Raw genomic sequence first — 17,835 nt, 5'->3', positions numbered from 1 at the left:
ATTTTTTTTTTGTCAAACTTGTTTTAATTTTTTTTATTCCAAAACCGAAACCGGAACGAAACCGATTTAAATTTTCAAGAACGAAACCAAAACCGAAACCGAAACCGGATTGAATTGGTTTCTTTCCTTGCTAAAAATAATCAAACAAAACCCGTTGTCAAATTAGCTTATTTTTTATCTGTTAAAATAGTTATACAGTAACTTCCATAATGTAATAAACAAAGTGAAATCAATATTTGACGTACGCTTATTTGAAATTTTAAATGTAAACAATTCGTATATTTGTTTACATTAACCCTCTTTCGAACCGAATTCTGGGATAGGGCGTTCTTCAACCAAATTCTGTGATAGAGTATTTTTTTCAGAATTTATGCGAGTTGCACTAGAAATTTCCTGATTTTCTCGATTTTAGCAAGTAAATTAGTCACTAAACCGTATTTTTTTTTGTGAATAACTATTTTCTGATATTTTCACATATAAATAGTATTGACGAAGGTACATAAACCGCACTAGGCAGTGCAGCTGCTTTGTCTCGGAAACAATATGCCAGTACGCAGAATGTCCCCATCTCAAAAGATTTCCCCATATATGTATATATATATGCCCATTAAGATTAAGGATTCTTTCTCAAATTAACTACTGCAAATCAGGACCATCTATTATTACTAATTTGGCGAAAGTATAAATTTTATAGGTAACATCTTTGATGGTATTGCATCTGGGTCGAGACGTTTTCTCTTGGCATTAATACTTGCATAAATGATATCATTCGGTTTGAAGTGCAGAGCGCAAACTTTTTAGAAGATCCAGCTAGTTTAACACCACACGCATTCATCCAATCCCTTCCTTGCGTAACATCTGTTGGCACACGAAGCATACCTACCTCAATGTTGTGGGTGCTTCTGCATAAACAGCAAGTATCTGGCATTTTAAACGATTTTTTTCTTTTTGTTCTTTCTAAAACAATTATTTTTTGGATTTGAAATCAAGTTTTTTTTTTAATAAATTTATAATGTTGCTAGTTTTAAATGGGTTAACGCAATGACAAAACCGTTGTCATATTACCGTATAAAAAATAAATATCTCATATATTGACTTCACTTTGCTTATTACACTACGGTAACTTCCAAGAAATTTTAAATTCTGAGGATTTCTCTCATATGAGAGGATAGATAGAAAAGGACAAAAACATCAATCATGGAAAAAGCTTGAGGTTGCATGTAACTTTAGTAAAATAGTTTTTATTTTGGTGGAAAATATTTACAAGTATAAATTTATCCCGCAAAAACATCCAAGCTATCACCCTTATTCTAAATCTTTTCCAATTGTACTTCGGATATCGTAAAATGTACTTCAGATTAGTCAACTGTACTTCAGGAACCGTAAAATATACTTCAGACTAGTCAATTGTACTTCAGAAACCGTTAATTGGACTTCAGATTAGTCAATTGTACTTCAGAAGCCAAAAAATGTACTTCAGATTTGTAAAATGTACTTCAGAAACCGAAAAATGTACTTCAGACTAGTCAATTGTATTTCAGAAACCATAAAATGTACTTCAGATTTGTAAATTGTACTTCAGATTTGTAAATTGTACTTCGGAAACCGTTAATTGGACTTCAGATTAGTCAATTGTACTTCAGAAGCCAAAAAATGTACTTCAGATTTGTAAAATGTACTTCAGAAACCGAAAAATGTACTTCAGACTAGTCAATTGTATTTCAGAAACCATAAAATGTACTTCAGATTTGTAAATTGTACTTCAGATTTGTAAATTGTACTTCGGAAACATATGTATAACATTTTCGCCAAAAAATGCACTTACCACAAATGAGCGCTCAACCATGAATATCAAGTAGATTACAAGCAATTTTATGCAAAGTATGTATGTATGTACATACTACATGTTAATAAATCGCATTAGATATAGCATTATGCTTGCAGTATATAGATACATACGTACATTCGATTGCGATTTTTTGCAATTGAAGCAATTATTATTATTATTATTATTATTACACTATGCGACAGTCAAAATCGGGATGGGATGAAACCAACGGGAAATGTTATATCGGTCAAAAACAAGTTATACGTGGCCCGGCGTTTCGCTGGGTCACGTCTAGGAAATATATATATATATAGGGGAAATTGTCACCTTTGGTGGTCTTTTTTTTTACATAACTCGAGAACCACTAGGCCGATTTTGCTCAAACAAATTTAAAAAAATTAAAAATTACAATTCCTTTAATCTGTTAATATAACGTTTTTCTATATACTCAACAGTTTTGCCGGTAAAAATAAATGTATGAAGAAAAACAAATTATTTTTGCCTTATTGCATTTGCAATTATAGCAGGGTAAGAGCACGCTATGGAAGTGAACTCACAAAGATATGCGGAGCTGTTGGGCATAGTAACCATGGACGCATCTATGTCACCTTCGGGTTGAATTGTTCAACCACAACCTCCTATGCCTGAATAGCTGGTTCTCAATCCAGTTCATGCAATAACAGCTTCTTCCAAGCCATTGAAAACATGCACTATGTTGGGTCCACCACCTGTTACGCTTGCTTCCGCCTTCGGACGTGCTTAGGGATTATAACCCTTACGAAGTATAATTCTCATTTCTGTGTTGCCGGAGAAGAGGGGCTTTCGCTTGTCAAAGGCATACAACATTTCTTGTGCATATAACTTCGGCTACGCCATTCACAGTATTTTTGCTCAGAACCCACATCTAAATTTACAAAAAAGTGCAATAGTGCGAACGGAATTTATTAATAAACTATTGCTCGGAGATTTGAAACATTTGTTTGAAATTAAAGTTTAATCCTTTGATTACATGTGTATGTTAAAGATTTTAGATTCGGGTTATGCGTTTGGACACAACAACCGAAAATCATTGTACAAACTAGGGATGTTACGAATGTGGAATATTAGTTTGTTTAAACAGTGCTTGCAAGCCAAACCAGATGTCAGATTTTTCTAAAGCTTTTTAAAAAGAATTCTTCATTCTCATTCCTTTGGCTGATCAGAGTTTGAGGAATCTGTAACTTCATCCGCGATTTTCGATTTTAGTTTTTGTAATTCATTTTCAATACTTTCTTCTGCGACTGGTTTGAAAAATATGTTCTTGTAGCGAGATAAATAGGGGGATATGCAAAATAAGTTATTATTAGCCAGGATTGAAAATTTGGAACAATATTCTGTTTTCAAAGTCGTAGCTGCCAGCCGAACCGAATCAGAATATTGTTATTTAAAAAAAAATACCCCGTTTTTTATAAGAATTTGAATTATTGGAATTACGGATGATACGTCTCAGATAGTTACGTAATATAGCTTTTTAATTATTTGAGCATCGATTCTCTTTATAGCCAGACATTGATCATTTCTGCTGGAAGTCCCTATTGAAGGAGCTTACTCTTTGACTTTAAATAGCATAGAAGGGAGACGTAGGGGGACAGTTTTACCACAGAAGTTTTTAGCCAAGGATCGAGTGTATATCCATATGAAAAAATATTGCCCGACAAGTAAACAAAATTACTCTTTTTAATTAATTTAAATTCTCGAAAGAGGCCCATTTGAAATGATTGAAACGAATATATGTAACATCAAAAGAAAATCACGAAAATTTGGTTAAAAATTACAGTGCAATCTTTCTTCTACTGTGTCTAGTAGTTTTTATTTTAAGATTGGTCCAAAAAAATCATAATAAAGAAAGAAACCAATGCAGGTATTTAAAGTACAAAAAAAAAATATTAAAAGGACTATGTTCTCTTTTGCGTATCTCAAAGGTCAAGTAGAAGTGAAAACTTGTATGACTGCCCATTGATAGCTCGGTTATATACCTTACAAAATAATAGGGCGATTCATCAAAACGCGCAAATGCCTCGTAACCATGTAAACCTTGTAAACTTACTTAGTTTTGTATGAAAAATCTAGTTATTTGCGAGGTTTACGCGGTTATGAGGGATTTACGCGTTTCCATGAATACCCATGATATGTTTAAAGACTTTTTTTTATCAAATATTGGATACAATTTGTCATTTTGTTTTCCAGATATACGTTTTATCGTTGCACTTGCACAACATTCGAATTCGCAAAAGCTCCGCATTGATTATTGCGAATGCGAATGTTAAAATTAATGTGGAAGCTCCGCGGTTGCGAATGCGATTGCGAATATTCGCAACAATCCTGGTACAAACTACTAAAACCGGACCAGTGTTGCCATTTTAGTCGTTTTCCGGCTAGATTTTGCTGGTTGCGATAGCAAACAGCCGGAGAAATTTCGGTTTAGCCGGAAGCGGATTTGTTAGCCGTTTTGTAAAAAAAGTAGCCGTTTTTGGCCGATTTTGCTATTTACCTTGTTTTCTTAAAATTCAAATATATGTATGTGTTTCCATTTTTGACTAAGCGATCCAAAATCTGTTGGAAATGGCTACTAGCCTTATCGCTGAGGCAGGGTTATATAAAAATAGGCCGATCTCGCTTATTTTTATTTTAAGGGAATATATTTTTTCTAAAGAAGGCGGTAACGGGGATTTTCTTCATAAAATGTTTGTTATAAATGACTTAAATTTAAGTGTGAAGTTTTATTCGCAAACTCAGAAAATAACAAATTATCTCACAGTTTGCTTAACACGCGTTTATGTTTAGATATAGTGCCAAGAATAAATGTTACAGGTATTGTCTTCATAGATAGCGCATATTCAATTCTGCCTTAATTACAAAACATCATTGTTGCCCACGCTTAAAGTTTTAAGGTAAGGGAAAAAAGGATATTTTCAAGCACTATGTACACATATAGATTTATTTAAACTAACTTTTTTTGCTGAGAACTTATTATTCCATATTCCATTAACCGAAGGCCAACTTGAACTAAAAGAACCAAAACTGAAATGCGGCAAAATTAAAGTAAAAGAGCACAAATTTCTATGCAAAGCAAAACTCTCTGGGAAGACAATAGGTTTGTTCGTCGAAAATCCAGCAAAAATTATCACTCAAAATATCAGTTAGTAAGAAAAAATGATCCTAAATTTTGTCTCAAGTAGAGAAACTTGCAAATTTCTGTACGAACGCAAATTTGCAGGAACTTGCAAGTTTCCCTGCCCGCTAGTGTTCACGGTTGCATTTCAAACATAAGAAATTTGTATAGAATTTTACAATTCTTTAAGAGGGGCAAAAAACAGGATCTACATATATATTTCTTGCTAGTCCAACTTTCTTCAACATACGTTTAAATTTCTTTGCCGTACTAACTGTCGCGTTTCCTATATCAACTCTGGTCGAGATTGCATTCCGAGTACGTTTCAAATCATTGGAAATAACTAAAAAAATTAAGTAAACAAGTATTTGCTTAAATTTTTCATTTTAAATTCGCTCAAGTTTGTAAATTTTTAAATTTGACGAATGAATATTCAAATTATCGTCGACAAAAAATACAACCATGTGCGACAATCATATGTTTTTCCTAATTGCAAATTCTTGCTGGCAAAATTTTTTCCAGCTTGAATTTGCAACTTCTCTCCAAGAACTAGTCTTTCTACTTATGATTTATTTAAATAAAACATGTGAAATTTAGGTGAAACAGTTTAGCCGTTTTTAGCCGTTTTTTTGCCAATTTAGCCGGGTGGCCCAAAAAGTCTATTTCTACGATTCGTAGCAAAATTCGAATACGAAAGAGTTGAAGAATAGGGGTGTTTATCTGAAAAATCAAATGTTATTTTGCTATATCAGTTTATGTTATTTTATAAACTTTTTTGCCTATCATTTACTAAATTTGCTATAACTTTTCTATTTTCAAATCGATTTGCAACAGATTTGGATCCATATACTTTGAAATTTAATAAGCTTTAATATAGCTTAAAAATAATAACAAAAAGTTTGCAGCTTTTAGGTGTAATTCACAATAGAATAACGATGCGACTTAAAATTGTGTCCGATTTCACCCGTAAATTTGCAGATAACCCTTAAACTGATAATTTGAGTGCAAAACATTGTATAGCAAGTTCATTGGCATTTCCAAGACCTTTAATCTGGCGGGGAGCTTTTTGTGTTGTGAGAACCAGAACCGGATATTTTTGCAAAAAATTTAAAATGCGGCTTTCTCAATTTGAAAAAAAACCACAATTTCGGAAATTCGTAAAACGTATTCTTTTTTTATTTTTGGCCTCATATTCAGTTCTGTGAGTTATTTTACATAGCAAATGACTATACAATTCACAATTTTTAACTATTTTGTTAAAAACTTTTTCCCTCAACGCATATGGTTTTCTATATTTTGAAATGCAACGCGCAAGTACTTAGTTATCATATTCGAATAAAATTTTGTCCAGCTTATTTTTAGACTAAAAGACATCTTTTTCCGCCCGGCAAAACATATTTTTGTTTTGACGAACGGTCTAAGCTACATGTTAACTCTGAGTGAGAATATGCGGTGCATTTTTATCCGGGCCATAGTTGTTCGTTTGGAAAAGCCAGCAAGAATTAGCAACCAATAAAATTCAGAGAATAAGTACTATCTTACTCTACTAAAGAGAGAAGCATAGTTTTGCGCGAACAGGAATTTGAAGAAATTTGCAAGTTTCACTGCCAGCTGGAGCGCATGGTTGCATTTCATACAAATAAATTTTTATGAAATTTTTAAACTTTCAAGTAAAAAACAAAACATGACCTATACGTATGCTTCTTCTTATTTTGACTTTCTTCAACAAATGCTTAAATTTCTTTGTGGTAGTCACTGTCGGATTTCCTACATCGACAATGGTTGTGACTGCGTTCCGATTACGAATAAAACTTCTTTAGGGAAGTACATTTCAAATCAAATGGAATTAACTAAATTAATTAAATAACCATAACTAGAATATCAATCAAGAGTTTTAAAAATTATCTTGAATAGACGCATGTAATTGTTAATTAAGCAAATAACTTTTTTTTTACAGAGCAAATCCAAATCTAATAACAAATGTCCTCGAAATAGTTCAATATTGGATGAGGCGCAATGCATAGCTTTGGCTGAAATATATAAATTACATACTTGCCTTTGGAATGAGGAGGAAATCGCTTATAGGTTCAAAAATAGACGCCAAGAAGCTTTAATCGCTGTTTTTAATGGATTTAACGCAAAAACTGGTCTGAAACTGTCACAACAGGATTTGAAAAAAGAAATTATACTGTTACGAAAAATCTGCTCAAATGAAAAGAAAATGAAAATAGCATGCAAAAAAACCAATTCCATTCATAAACCCACCTACGCATTTTACGATCATATAGCATTCCTCGAAGTCGACGTTGCCCCCTTCGAATGCTCCAAATGTGGAAAATTGCTGCCTGGGTCAGGTAAGCTCAAAGTACATTTGGCACAACATGATGGCTCGCTGCCCTTCAAATGTAATATCTGTGGCCATGGTTTTCAGTTGGGTAATAATTTGACGGTTCATCTGAGAAGACACGTACAGGACTACCAGTACAATTGTGAAGTGTGCAACAAGCCGTGCGCAACAACCACAGAAATTAAAATCCACATGCGTACACACACAGGCGAAAGGCCCTATGTTTGTTCTATTTGTGGCGAGAAGGCTTTGACGTCATCGCACCTTTTATTGCACATGCACCGGCGCCACGAAAAGCGACCTCTTCACAAATGTAAACTTTGCCCAAAAACGTTCTATGAAAGGAGAAGGTTGCGCGATCACTTGGCCGTCCATAAGAATGTACGAGATGAAATTTGCAGAGTGTGTAAGAAGGGCTTTAAAACTCCTGATCAATTGCGACAGCATCAGCTCATTCACAACGCCGTAAAGAAATATTTATGCAAATTTTGTGGAAAACGTTTTGCGCAAAGAGCAGGGCTTAGTGGGCATATGAAGACGCACGGTACAAAATTATCTGCAACTGTCCCTGAAAGTGCTACATAACTAGGATAAGTAAAACTGTGTTTCTATTGAAATAAGTTTATTAATGTAACTTCAAATCATTAACTTAAATAAAATAAAACCCGACTTCTTGTTCAAACATGCTTTTTAACAGGGGCTTATTCGGTATAATACGTGGGCTACAAAAATCAGCAAATTTCATGATCATCTGGCAATTCTAAGTGCTCTGTCTATGTACAAACCTTTAGGTCAGGGCATAAATTATCTTTTAATTGTTTCCCGCGGGGACATCACTCGTAAACAGTTCGCTGTAACTAGATAGAATATTGTTGACGTTTTCTCTGAATTTCATTTGTTTTACGGCTCTATTCTGTATCAGTGACATATTCTTGTCACAGTTTTTTATACGGAAAAATATATGAAAAAGTTTAAATCTGTCAGTAAAAAAGAGTTTCTCACCGATACAGAATTGGGCTATTATTTTAATTATTAATTGGAACCCAAAAGGGTAATCCTTTTAATGGCAAGAATCTTTTAAAGATCCTTAAAACACCCGGTGATCCTTATAAAATTATGGAGACAGCATAGAAAAAAAGTAAGTTGATAAAATGCATGCAGCAATCCTCCACTGTTGTGATAAAGAAAGCATCAACATATTAATTTACGCCAACAATAAAAATTAACAGGTAATTTTTAATCAAAAAACAAAACCGACTTCAATTCTCATATAAAAATTTAAGATTATCGTTAATTTCTTCATGATCCAAATTAATATGAGACTACCTGTGAGGTAACACCTTTCCTTTAAAAAAAGAAATATAGAAATCGATTAACGTGGTCCAAAGTTATGCGGTAACATACATAAAAAAAAAAATTATTCCGACGAATTGATAACCTTTCTCCTTTTTGTGAAGTCGGTTAAAAATCAAACATCATGAAAAAGTTGTTTCTAATAAAAACAAGAAAAGAAACAAAAAAGTGCTAGCCAACATTTTGAAAAGTTTCAGTGTTTATTTAATATGTTTATTAATATTTTAAAAAAGTGCAGTAGCCGGACTCCGATTTACCGCTAAAACTCCATCACCGAAAAATGCGATGTGAATTTTGGTAATTTTTAGCGACTTTCGCGGTTCTATCTTAAAAAAGCATCTCCAAAAATCTCCATTTTTTGACAGATTTTAGCAATGAACCGGGTAAAGTGAGTGAACTGTTTTTAACAGTTCATATAGCGTATGGCGCTATTTTGTAAGGCGACGTATAGCCGATGGGCAACCATATATGTACTAAAATTCGCGTTAAGTATGGGAACTGGCTACTGACTGTCGGCTACTGAGTCTAGTAGCGCAATTTTCTGTTTCCCGCTTATCACGATTTTGAAATTTGTTTACATAGAGCGTGTGTGTAGCAAAGTTCGTGACGAGGAAATTTTTGACAAGTAGGAGGTAGGGACGTTCCGATACCATCAAAGTATCGATACCTACTTAAATGAGTTTACTCAAATCGTTATTTCGATACTACTTATATGAGTAAACCGAAAGTATCGATACCTACTTATATCGATAATTTTACATTATTGTATATGCAACAAAGTGAAAGGAATTTTCCGGCGTTTATCTGTGACATACCTTTTGCGTTATGCGTTTTTCACACAAAGTCCGAAAAATCACGACACATAGCGACAAATTTTATATGACACAGCGCAAATAACTAAAAACATGACTTTAAACACTTTTAATTTTTTATTTGTATTATTTTGTTGAACATGAACGAAAAATAAATAGCAATTTGTATTGTATTTACAATACAGTGAGTGGAAGACCGACCTATCCCGGCAGCCAGTTCGAAAACGTCCTATCTCAGAACACTTTTCAAAAACGTCCAATTTCAGAAATATATTGAAAAACGCCCTATCTCTGAAAACGTTTCAAGAACACCCTATTTCATAACTCGGTTCAAAAACGCCCTATCTCAACATATTTTCAATATATTTTCAGTTGAGATAGGACGTTTTTGAACCAAATTATGAAATATGGCGTTCTGGAAAAGTTTTCTGAGATAGGGCGTTTTTGAATCAATTTCTGAAATAGGGCATTCTTGAAAAGTTTTCTGAGATACGGCGTTTTCGAACTGGCTGTCGAGATAGATCGATCTTCCACTAAGGTGTCGATATGTATATTTCGTCATTAGTAACGATATGTATATTTATTCATTAATTAGACAAAAATTTCAACCTTTGAACGGTTCCCACAAAACTTTACGGTTTTAAAGCATTCCTTGCACTTTGCTGTGGTATCAGTAATTTTGTAAAAATATATCCGTGCTTTAGATTTTGGCGGTGTCATTGCTTAAAGCAATTATTTTTCATAAAAACGACGCTGACAAGATATGGAACTTGCTCAAATCCATTCGATACAAGTACTTTTCTTTCGATACCAAGTACGAATCGAAACAACGATTCGAGTAAAAAAGTAGTTGGTAGCGAAACAAAAGTATCGAGTACGTACTCGTATTTACTTGTATCGGAACATCCCTAGTAGGGGGTGAATAAAATTTCACTAGCTCATGAGGGGTTTTGACAAATGCATAGAAAATTTTTACAAACACAAATATTGGTGATGTGCATGATTCAATAGTAGAAAGGTTTTGTAATAAAACAGTCTTCTCCCTTCCACACATAAAATCGGCTCCTTTACTTGTGCAGAATGTTGCTTACTCTACAGTTTCTAGTGATAAAATATGTACATCGAATTAAAGATAATAGCTTGTACTTTCTAAATAATATAAATTTCTTTACCATTAATCATGCAGTTTTTTTCAAAAAAGGTTATTTCATGAAAAAATAACATATGTTCGTTTTTTAGTGGTTTTGGTATAAATATATAAAAAACAATTTCAATTATGTATATCAGCTGAAAGATTGATTATCTTTATGGTGACGTTATTAGTTTTTTAATCAGTTATGTGGTTCATAAGATATTAATATTAAAGAAAAAAATCAAAGAATTAAATTGTAACCTTCTAAAACGTCTTAATATTTTACTTGCGCTAAATAATTATGACATGGTTGAAATGAGCGTAAAAAGTTTTATTGATCTGCATTTTTTGTTTTTGCATAGCTGAACGGTCGGTATTCTAGATTTGTTCCAGGAAATGACGAATAACTTAAATTAAAAATCTATTTTTTTACGTATTGCTTAGTATTTTCATTAAAACACCAAATATATTGCAAATTCACATAGAATTAAAAATACACATTTTACTTCTAATTGTATACTTTCTTAGTACCTTTCTACTACCGTTTTCGCAAAAGGAGATCACATTCTTCCCCTTTCTCCTACTTCCAAAATACAAATCTAGATAAAGGAGTGTCAAATTTTAGCTGTCACAAATTACATAACCTTGTGTTATTGAATCATGGTTGATGTGTATAATTTTTCGTTAAATAAAAGCTTAAATTGATGAATTGCAATCAATGTTGGTACATGTTTTCTTAAAATATTAATTTCACTCTAATTCGTAATATTTTATCCCGAAAAAATCTGCGGTTATCAAAAATTTACTGCTGTCAAAAAAGATTTAATTTTACACAGCAGATTGGCAAAACTGTCTCACAATAATAAAAATATTATTCACCAGCTTTCCCCATAGAACTTTGTTACTGAATCACACACGCCCATAAATTGTTAAACACATTGGAGCAAAGTTGCCAATTACCTCGAAATGTACATATCGAAAAAGTAAATTCGGATGTTGTCTGAGTTTTTCGTATACTGAAATTAATTGCTATACATACGGTGCCCACATGGTACAATAATTACAGGTATTGTCTTTCCAGAGAGTTTTGCTTCACATCAAAATTCGTGCTCCTTTATTTCCATTTTGACGCAGTTCAACGTTGATTCTTTTAATTTTATTTGGCTTTGATTTTTGTTTTCGCTCAATTTCTTTTTTATAATTTTTCAAAACAAAAGCAAAAGCGTTTGAAATTAAGTGAGCTATACAATTTTTTAATTTATTTACTAACAAATGGTTTATTTTTTGGCTTTTGCAAATTAAATAAGTCCTCTGCAAGAAGGATTGTTTAAAAAAATACGTGTAGATATATGGTATATGGGGTATGGAAATATCCCTTTTCTCTAGCAGTAAACCTTGTGAGCAACAACGATGTTTTTCAAATAAGGCAGATCGGAATATGCGCTCTCTGGGAAGACAATACCTGTAATTATTGCACCATGCGGTGACCATATTTATGGCAGCCGAATACGAATGTCGCCAATTTTTCCCACAAATTCTAAAAAAATTTTAAAACCTATGATTCAAGATTTTTAAACTTTCAAACCGCAAATTTATTTTTTCGCAGCACATAAATATTCGCTTGCAACAACACACATTTGTAGAATATTTTTCCATAAGTTTGTACTTAGTGCTCGGAATTTTTACCCCGCAAAATTTGTTACAAACATTTCTAGACAGGGAAACATGATGAAAATATCCGACTGCTCTTGAAGTACATACGTGTTTTATTTCATGCATTATTTTCGACTCGGATTTCGACCAAGCACAATGAATAGCATCCCGAACGAGCTGAATTGCAATGCGTACCATTCCATACTGCTTTACATTTAAAACATTTTCCTGGTAGCCTTCTTTTTTGGAGTTTCTCACGTTGAAGATACAAGCCCTCATACAATCACCAATAATATTTTGGTGTAGTTTCGCCTTATGAATATCTTCTCTTCAAAAAATTTAAAATTGCCTCCATACCACTACACATTGCACCGGTAATAGTACCCGAAAAATAGCAAGCTGTGTGTATTTTGTTGTTGGTTTTGGAATCCATATACATAGATAAACCAAGTTATGAAAGACGAAATTCTGGAAAGAAATAAAATCAGCTGTTCTATTGCTGCCAGTTTAATATACTTTGCTCTACAGAATGTTAAACCTTCAAAAAGCTAAATTTCTCTTAGAAATTTTAACAACATTCATTAACGTTTAATTTCGATTCATACAAAGTTTTTTAAGCGTACATATGTGCTCATCGCTTCATCACAGGCGTCCTGGTTTAAAAACTGGTTCATAGGCATGTCATTTTTATGAGCTGTTAATGCGCCAAAATACATACGGAATACGGCAAAAATACGGGTCATTAAAAGAAATACAGAACATTTGGCGTCCCGTATGAAATAAATAAACTACCAGGACTATTGACGAAAAAAGAGCACTGCCCCGTATAATACAGGACGGATGGTCACCATAGCTATACATAATGCAAAATATCATATTGGTAGCCACGGCTACTAGACCAGCAACTAGACACCAGCCGCCAAACATAAATGGGCCATAAAACTGCGATTCCAGCGTATTTTGCATCGCTAAAAATCTATTTTTTTCGCTTAAACAACGGACTAATACAAATTTATAGTGCCAAGTTTTCGATTCCGAATTGTTTGCTTTTCGAATCGCAATACAGAGTACGCCCAGAGCTAATATTTCTATCATTGTTCGCTTAAACCACTGAACTATATAAAAATCTGTGTAATTAGTAGGAAAAACAGCAAAACAGCAAGGAAAAAGGGTGACAAAAACACAAAAAATGTATACTTTGAGCTTTATTGAAAAAAGTAATTCTGTGTTCGTATGGAATAGTAGCTTATGTCGGGAAGCTGGCTTTAGTATAATGCTGCATTCCCTTTATTCTCTAAACGAAAATGATTTTTTTGATGAGACTTAATAAGAATATTGACTTGCTAGTATCGGAACTATTTCTTCCACATTGTTTTGCCAAAAGTTCTTCAATGGCTTGGCGCCAGTTCGCATTCGCATTCGTATGCTGCAAATGCCGCATTATACTAAAGCCAGCCTTTCGACATAAGCTACTGTTCCATACGAACACAGAATTTTTAAGCAAACAAGTAATTTTTAGCAACAAAAAAACCCGACTTAAAAAAATATATATATATCTATATATTTCATGATTCAATGATCCATCCAGATTGTATATTTCTTTTTATTATCTGAAAATTTGGATAAATAGGAGCCTAATAACATTAAATTAAATAAGAGCCTAAAACATTAAAATCGCAGTGTGGTAGTTTTTGCAAATTTTGTATATAGAAATTAAATATAGCGAGTTTTGAAACAGTAAGTTTTTAAGAATGTTAAAAGTGTATAAATAAGTATTATAGCGACTTTTGCAAAAGTGGTTAACATTTGATGCAATGTTTTCAGAATATAGAAAGATTTTGCACTGTGTTGTTAGTGGACAAGGAACTACTTTAAATACTGGTTCGTTACCCACCAAAAACTAAAAATCGAAAAAATTTCACATAGCGCACTTTGCAAGTGGACTACTCATATTTGAACTGAATAATTTTTTCGCAAAGTTTTTCTGAAAAGTTTTACTTCCAGCTCTCCTTATAGGTAAAATTAGTAAGGTAAAACAAAATCCACGCTATCAGAAAAAGGATTTTCTTTTAATTAATTTTTGAATTCTTTAACCTAGATCCAAGAGTATATGGTGGATACACTGCATCTCGAAATTTTCCATTTTATCAACGCTTAAGTTTTGGCTTATATATACCAAATACAACTAAAACTTTCTGGAGCTAAAAAAATAGCTAGATAAATTTGAAAAGAGCTAAAAAAGAGCTAGGAGCTAAAACCCAATTTTCGGAGCTAAATCTAGCTCCGAAAGCACCAAAATGGCAACACTGAAACTAATACGCTAACGAGAGAGCTCAAAGAACTTTTGCAAAAAAAGCGATCTCAAAAGAGCAAGCACACTGGCACTTAAAAAATGTGTTTACTCCGCATGAAATTGAACCCTCCCAATACTGCACAAAAAGTAAGACAGACTCTCGAACAACCCTACCAAATGAACACACCCATAACAAAATTCTCAAAATCTGAGGTTAAGGAAGCGATTAAAAAACTCAAGGCCAATCGCTGGAGCAATATTAAAACAGCTTCAGGGAAAATAAATCACTTTCCTGACTTATATTTATAACGCAATTCTCTCATCTGGTTTCGTTCCATCTCAATGGAATGTTTCCCAGGTAAAAATGATTTCTAAACCAGGAAAAAGTGTAGACAAAGTTTATATGACCCAATCAGTTTGCTACCCATCGCCCCTAAAATTTTGTAGACTCTTTCTCAAAAGATTGATGCCAGTAATAGAACAAAGAAAGATTATCCCTAATCACCAATTCGGTTTCAGAAAAAAACACAGCACAATAGAACAAGTTCACAGGCTTGTAAACTGCATTCACACTACATTCTAACGGAAAACGTATTGTACAGCTGCATTCCTTGATATATCTCAAGCTTTCGACCGAATATGGGATGACGGCTTACTTTACAAAATAAAGAGTACCCTCCCGATAAACTATTTTATCTTTATCGAGTCCTATCACAAAAATCGATTTTTCTTTGTTAAGCAAGGCGAGGAGCAGTCTGAACTCTACAAAAGTTCAGCTCGTGTACCCCAAGGCAGTGTGATGGGTCCCATTCTTTACCTGCTATACACATATGATTTACCAGCAGACGAAACTGCAATTCTCGCAATGGACGCCCTTCCACAACTTGTTTCGCTTAAACTCCAAAATGGCCTAAACAAAATACATAACACAATGGCTGAAGGATTAGCGAATTAAGCCAAATGAGACAAAGTCTGTCCAGGTTACGTTCTCCCTTAAACGTAAAACCTGCTCGCCCGTAAAACTCAATATCGTGGATACACCCAGAGCTGGGTAAATGCAATTACATTACAATTACAATTACATTCCTCAGTAATTGTAATTAGGATTCAATTCCTTTAGTTCACTGCAAAGGAATCGATTACTTTTTCAATTCCTTGAAGTAATTTCAAATGGAATTGTTTTTTTCTTTAAATCCATTACAAGGAATTTCATATTGTAATTGGAATAAATTACGTGCTAGTAATGTAATTTCTTTTATTTCAATTCCTTTGAAAGGAATTGAAAATGTAATTTTTTTTCCAATTCCTTTGAAAGGAATTGAAAATGTAATTGATTTTTTTTCCAATTCCATTCCTCAAAGTAATTTAAAAAGTAATCGAAAAATTTATAAAAAAAAATTTTTTACTGTTGAATTGCAATAGCTTTGTTAAATTTCCTGCTAGTATTTCATACAAAAAATTATTGCACTTTCACTTAACCCTTGCAAACTTGTTTATTTATCCATCGATTTTCATCGGTAGTAGTGTTTTAACCAGCAAAACAAGCAGAGTTTGGCTAGTCTATAATAATATATATATTGAAAGGCGTTTTTTTCTGTTCGCAAAGCTCGAGAAAGGCCGTACCGATTTTTTTGAAATTTCGGAATCTACTGCAGACTTTCCAAGGATGGTTATAGCTAAAAAAAAGTTTCGATATAGAAAGGGGGCGTGGCACCTCCCATACAAACCGAATTTTTCAAACTGCATATATTTGTGGTAGAGGACTAGAACTGGGTATGGTGATATCTATATACATATATAAGACCAATTCCATACTCATGGAGAAAAATTTGCATGGTTGGAGAATGGCGTGTGGCACCTCCCATATAAACCGAACTTTTCATATTGCATATTTCTGGAAGTGTTCATGGTAGACTGTAAGCCTTTTTAAAACTCTTTAGTTTGACACCCACATGGCAATATTAAATTTTTTTTAACAATTTGACTGAGTTTAAATTTTCAAATAGGAGGCCACCCTCGTCAAAAATACTTCCAGCAGTTATCTTTCTTAAACCTCCAACCCACCAAATTTTTGCGATATCATTGGTTCTGGTATTATACCGAATAATAAAAAAAATATTATTCAAATCGGTTCAGCCGTTCTCGGGTTTTGATGACCGTGACATACGAACACAACATTTATATATATATATATAGATATACATAGAAGATGACCAATGTGTGCTTTCGATTTTAATCTTTGACCACAACAAAAATTCCACATTGTATATTCGTGAATGAACTTTCAGTTTCTCGATTACTTTTACAATTCCTTTGAGTAATTGGAAAAACTAAAGTACTCTTGCAATTCCAGGTAATGGAATTGAAAAAAAATCAATTACATTTTCAATTCCTTTCAAAGGAATTGAAAAAAAAAAATTACATTACTAGCACGTAATTTATTCCAATTACAATATGAAATTCCTTGTAATGGAATTAAAGAAAAACCCAATTACATTTGAAATTACTTCAACGAATTGAAAAAGTAATCGATTCCTTTGCTGTGGACTGAAGGAATTGATTCCTAATTACAATTCCTTGTAATCTGTAATTGGGAGTAATTTAATTCCTAAAGGAATCATTACGACCCAGCTCTGGATACACCACAGCGTGATGCGACAAAATACTTAGGCATGCCCCTCGACAGCAAGCGTATGTGGAAAACTCACATTTTCCCTAAACGCAAAGCACTGGGAATGAAGCTCAGAAATTTACACTGGTTACTGAACCCGAAGTGTCAAGCCTCAGTCGAGAGTAAGCTCTTGCTCTATTCATTTGTTTTAAAACCAGTATGGACATACGGAATACAATTAAGGGACTCTGCAGCAACTTACAATATAGAAATACTCCAAAGATTCCAATCAAAAACTCTTAGAATGATTGTGAACGCTCTGCTCTGTGTCACAAACAACCAAATAAACAGTGACCTTAAAACCCCACCTGTTGCTTCCGAAATTAAAAGGCACGCCTTGGCGCACCAAAAAAAAATTCCTGATCACCCAAACCTCTTATTTAATACTCACTTCTCATATACAGACAGGTTCTGCAATTTATTTCGCTTCCAATTTCAATTCAAAGCGAATTTGATTGAAATTCCCTCGGAAGTGAGTTGCAGTACAGGACCTGCCTGACAGTCTCATTCCAGCGACTTAAAAGGAAATCATATTAGATCTCTAATAGCATTGAATACCTGCGAATAGAGATGGTTGCTCAACTGGGTGTACTTC

The 17,835-nt window shown here is 33.5% G+C and overlaps 1 protein-coding gene across 1 annotated transcript; it reads left to right on the top strand.

The window, feature by feature from the left end:
* Positions 1–6,884: 6,884 nt before the first annotated feature.
* Positions 6,885–8,008, top strand: LOC118749007 (zinc finger protein 239-like). Its single transcript, XM_036483790.1, has one exon. The coding sequence runs from the start codon at positions 7,201–7,203 to the stop codon at positions 7,909–7,911; it is 711 nt and encodes a 236-aa protein (XP_036339683.1). The 5' UTR covers positions 6,885–7,200; the 3' UTR covers positions 7,912–8,008.
* The last annotated feature ends 9,827 nt before the right edge of the window (positions 8,009–17,835 follow it).

The sequence above is a fragment of the Rhagoletis pomonella genome, unplaced genomic scaffold, assembly GCF_013731165.1.
Source record: "Rhagoletis pomonella isolate Grant_MI unplaced genomic scaffold, Rhpom_1.0 Rhpom_scaffold_00013, whole genome shotgun sequence".
Classification (NCBI taxonomy): Eukaryota; Metazoa; Arthropoda; class Insecta; order Diptera; family Tephritidae; genus Rhagoletis; species Rhagoletis pomonella.
Note: the sequence above shows the minus strand (reverse complement) of the source record. Positions and strands in the feature narration are given on the sequence as shown.

What these genes read in the sequence shown, in the direction of transcription:
- LOC118749007 (XM_036483790.1), top strand. Translation starts at nt 7,201, where the DNA reads ATGAAAATAGCATGCAAAAAAACCAATTCCATTCATAAACCCACCTAC.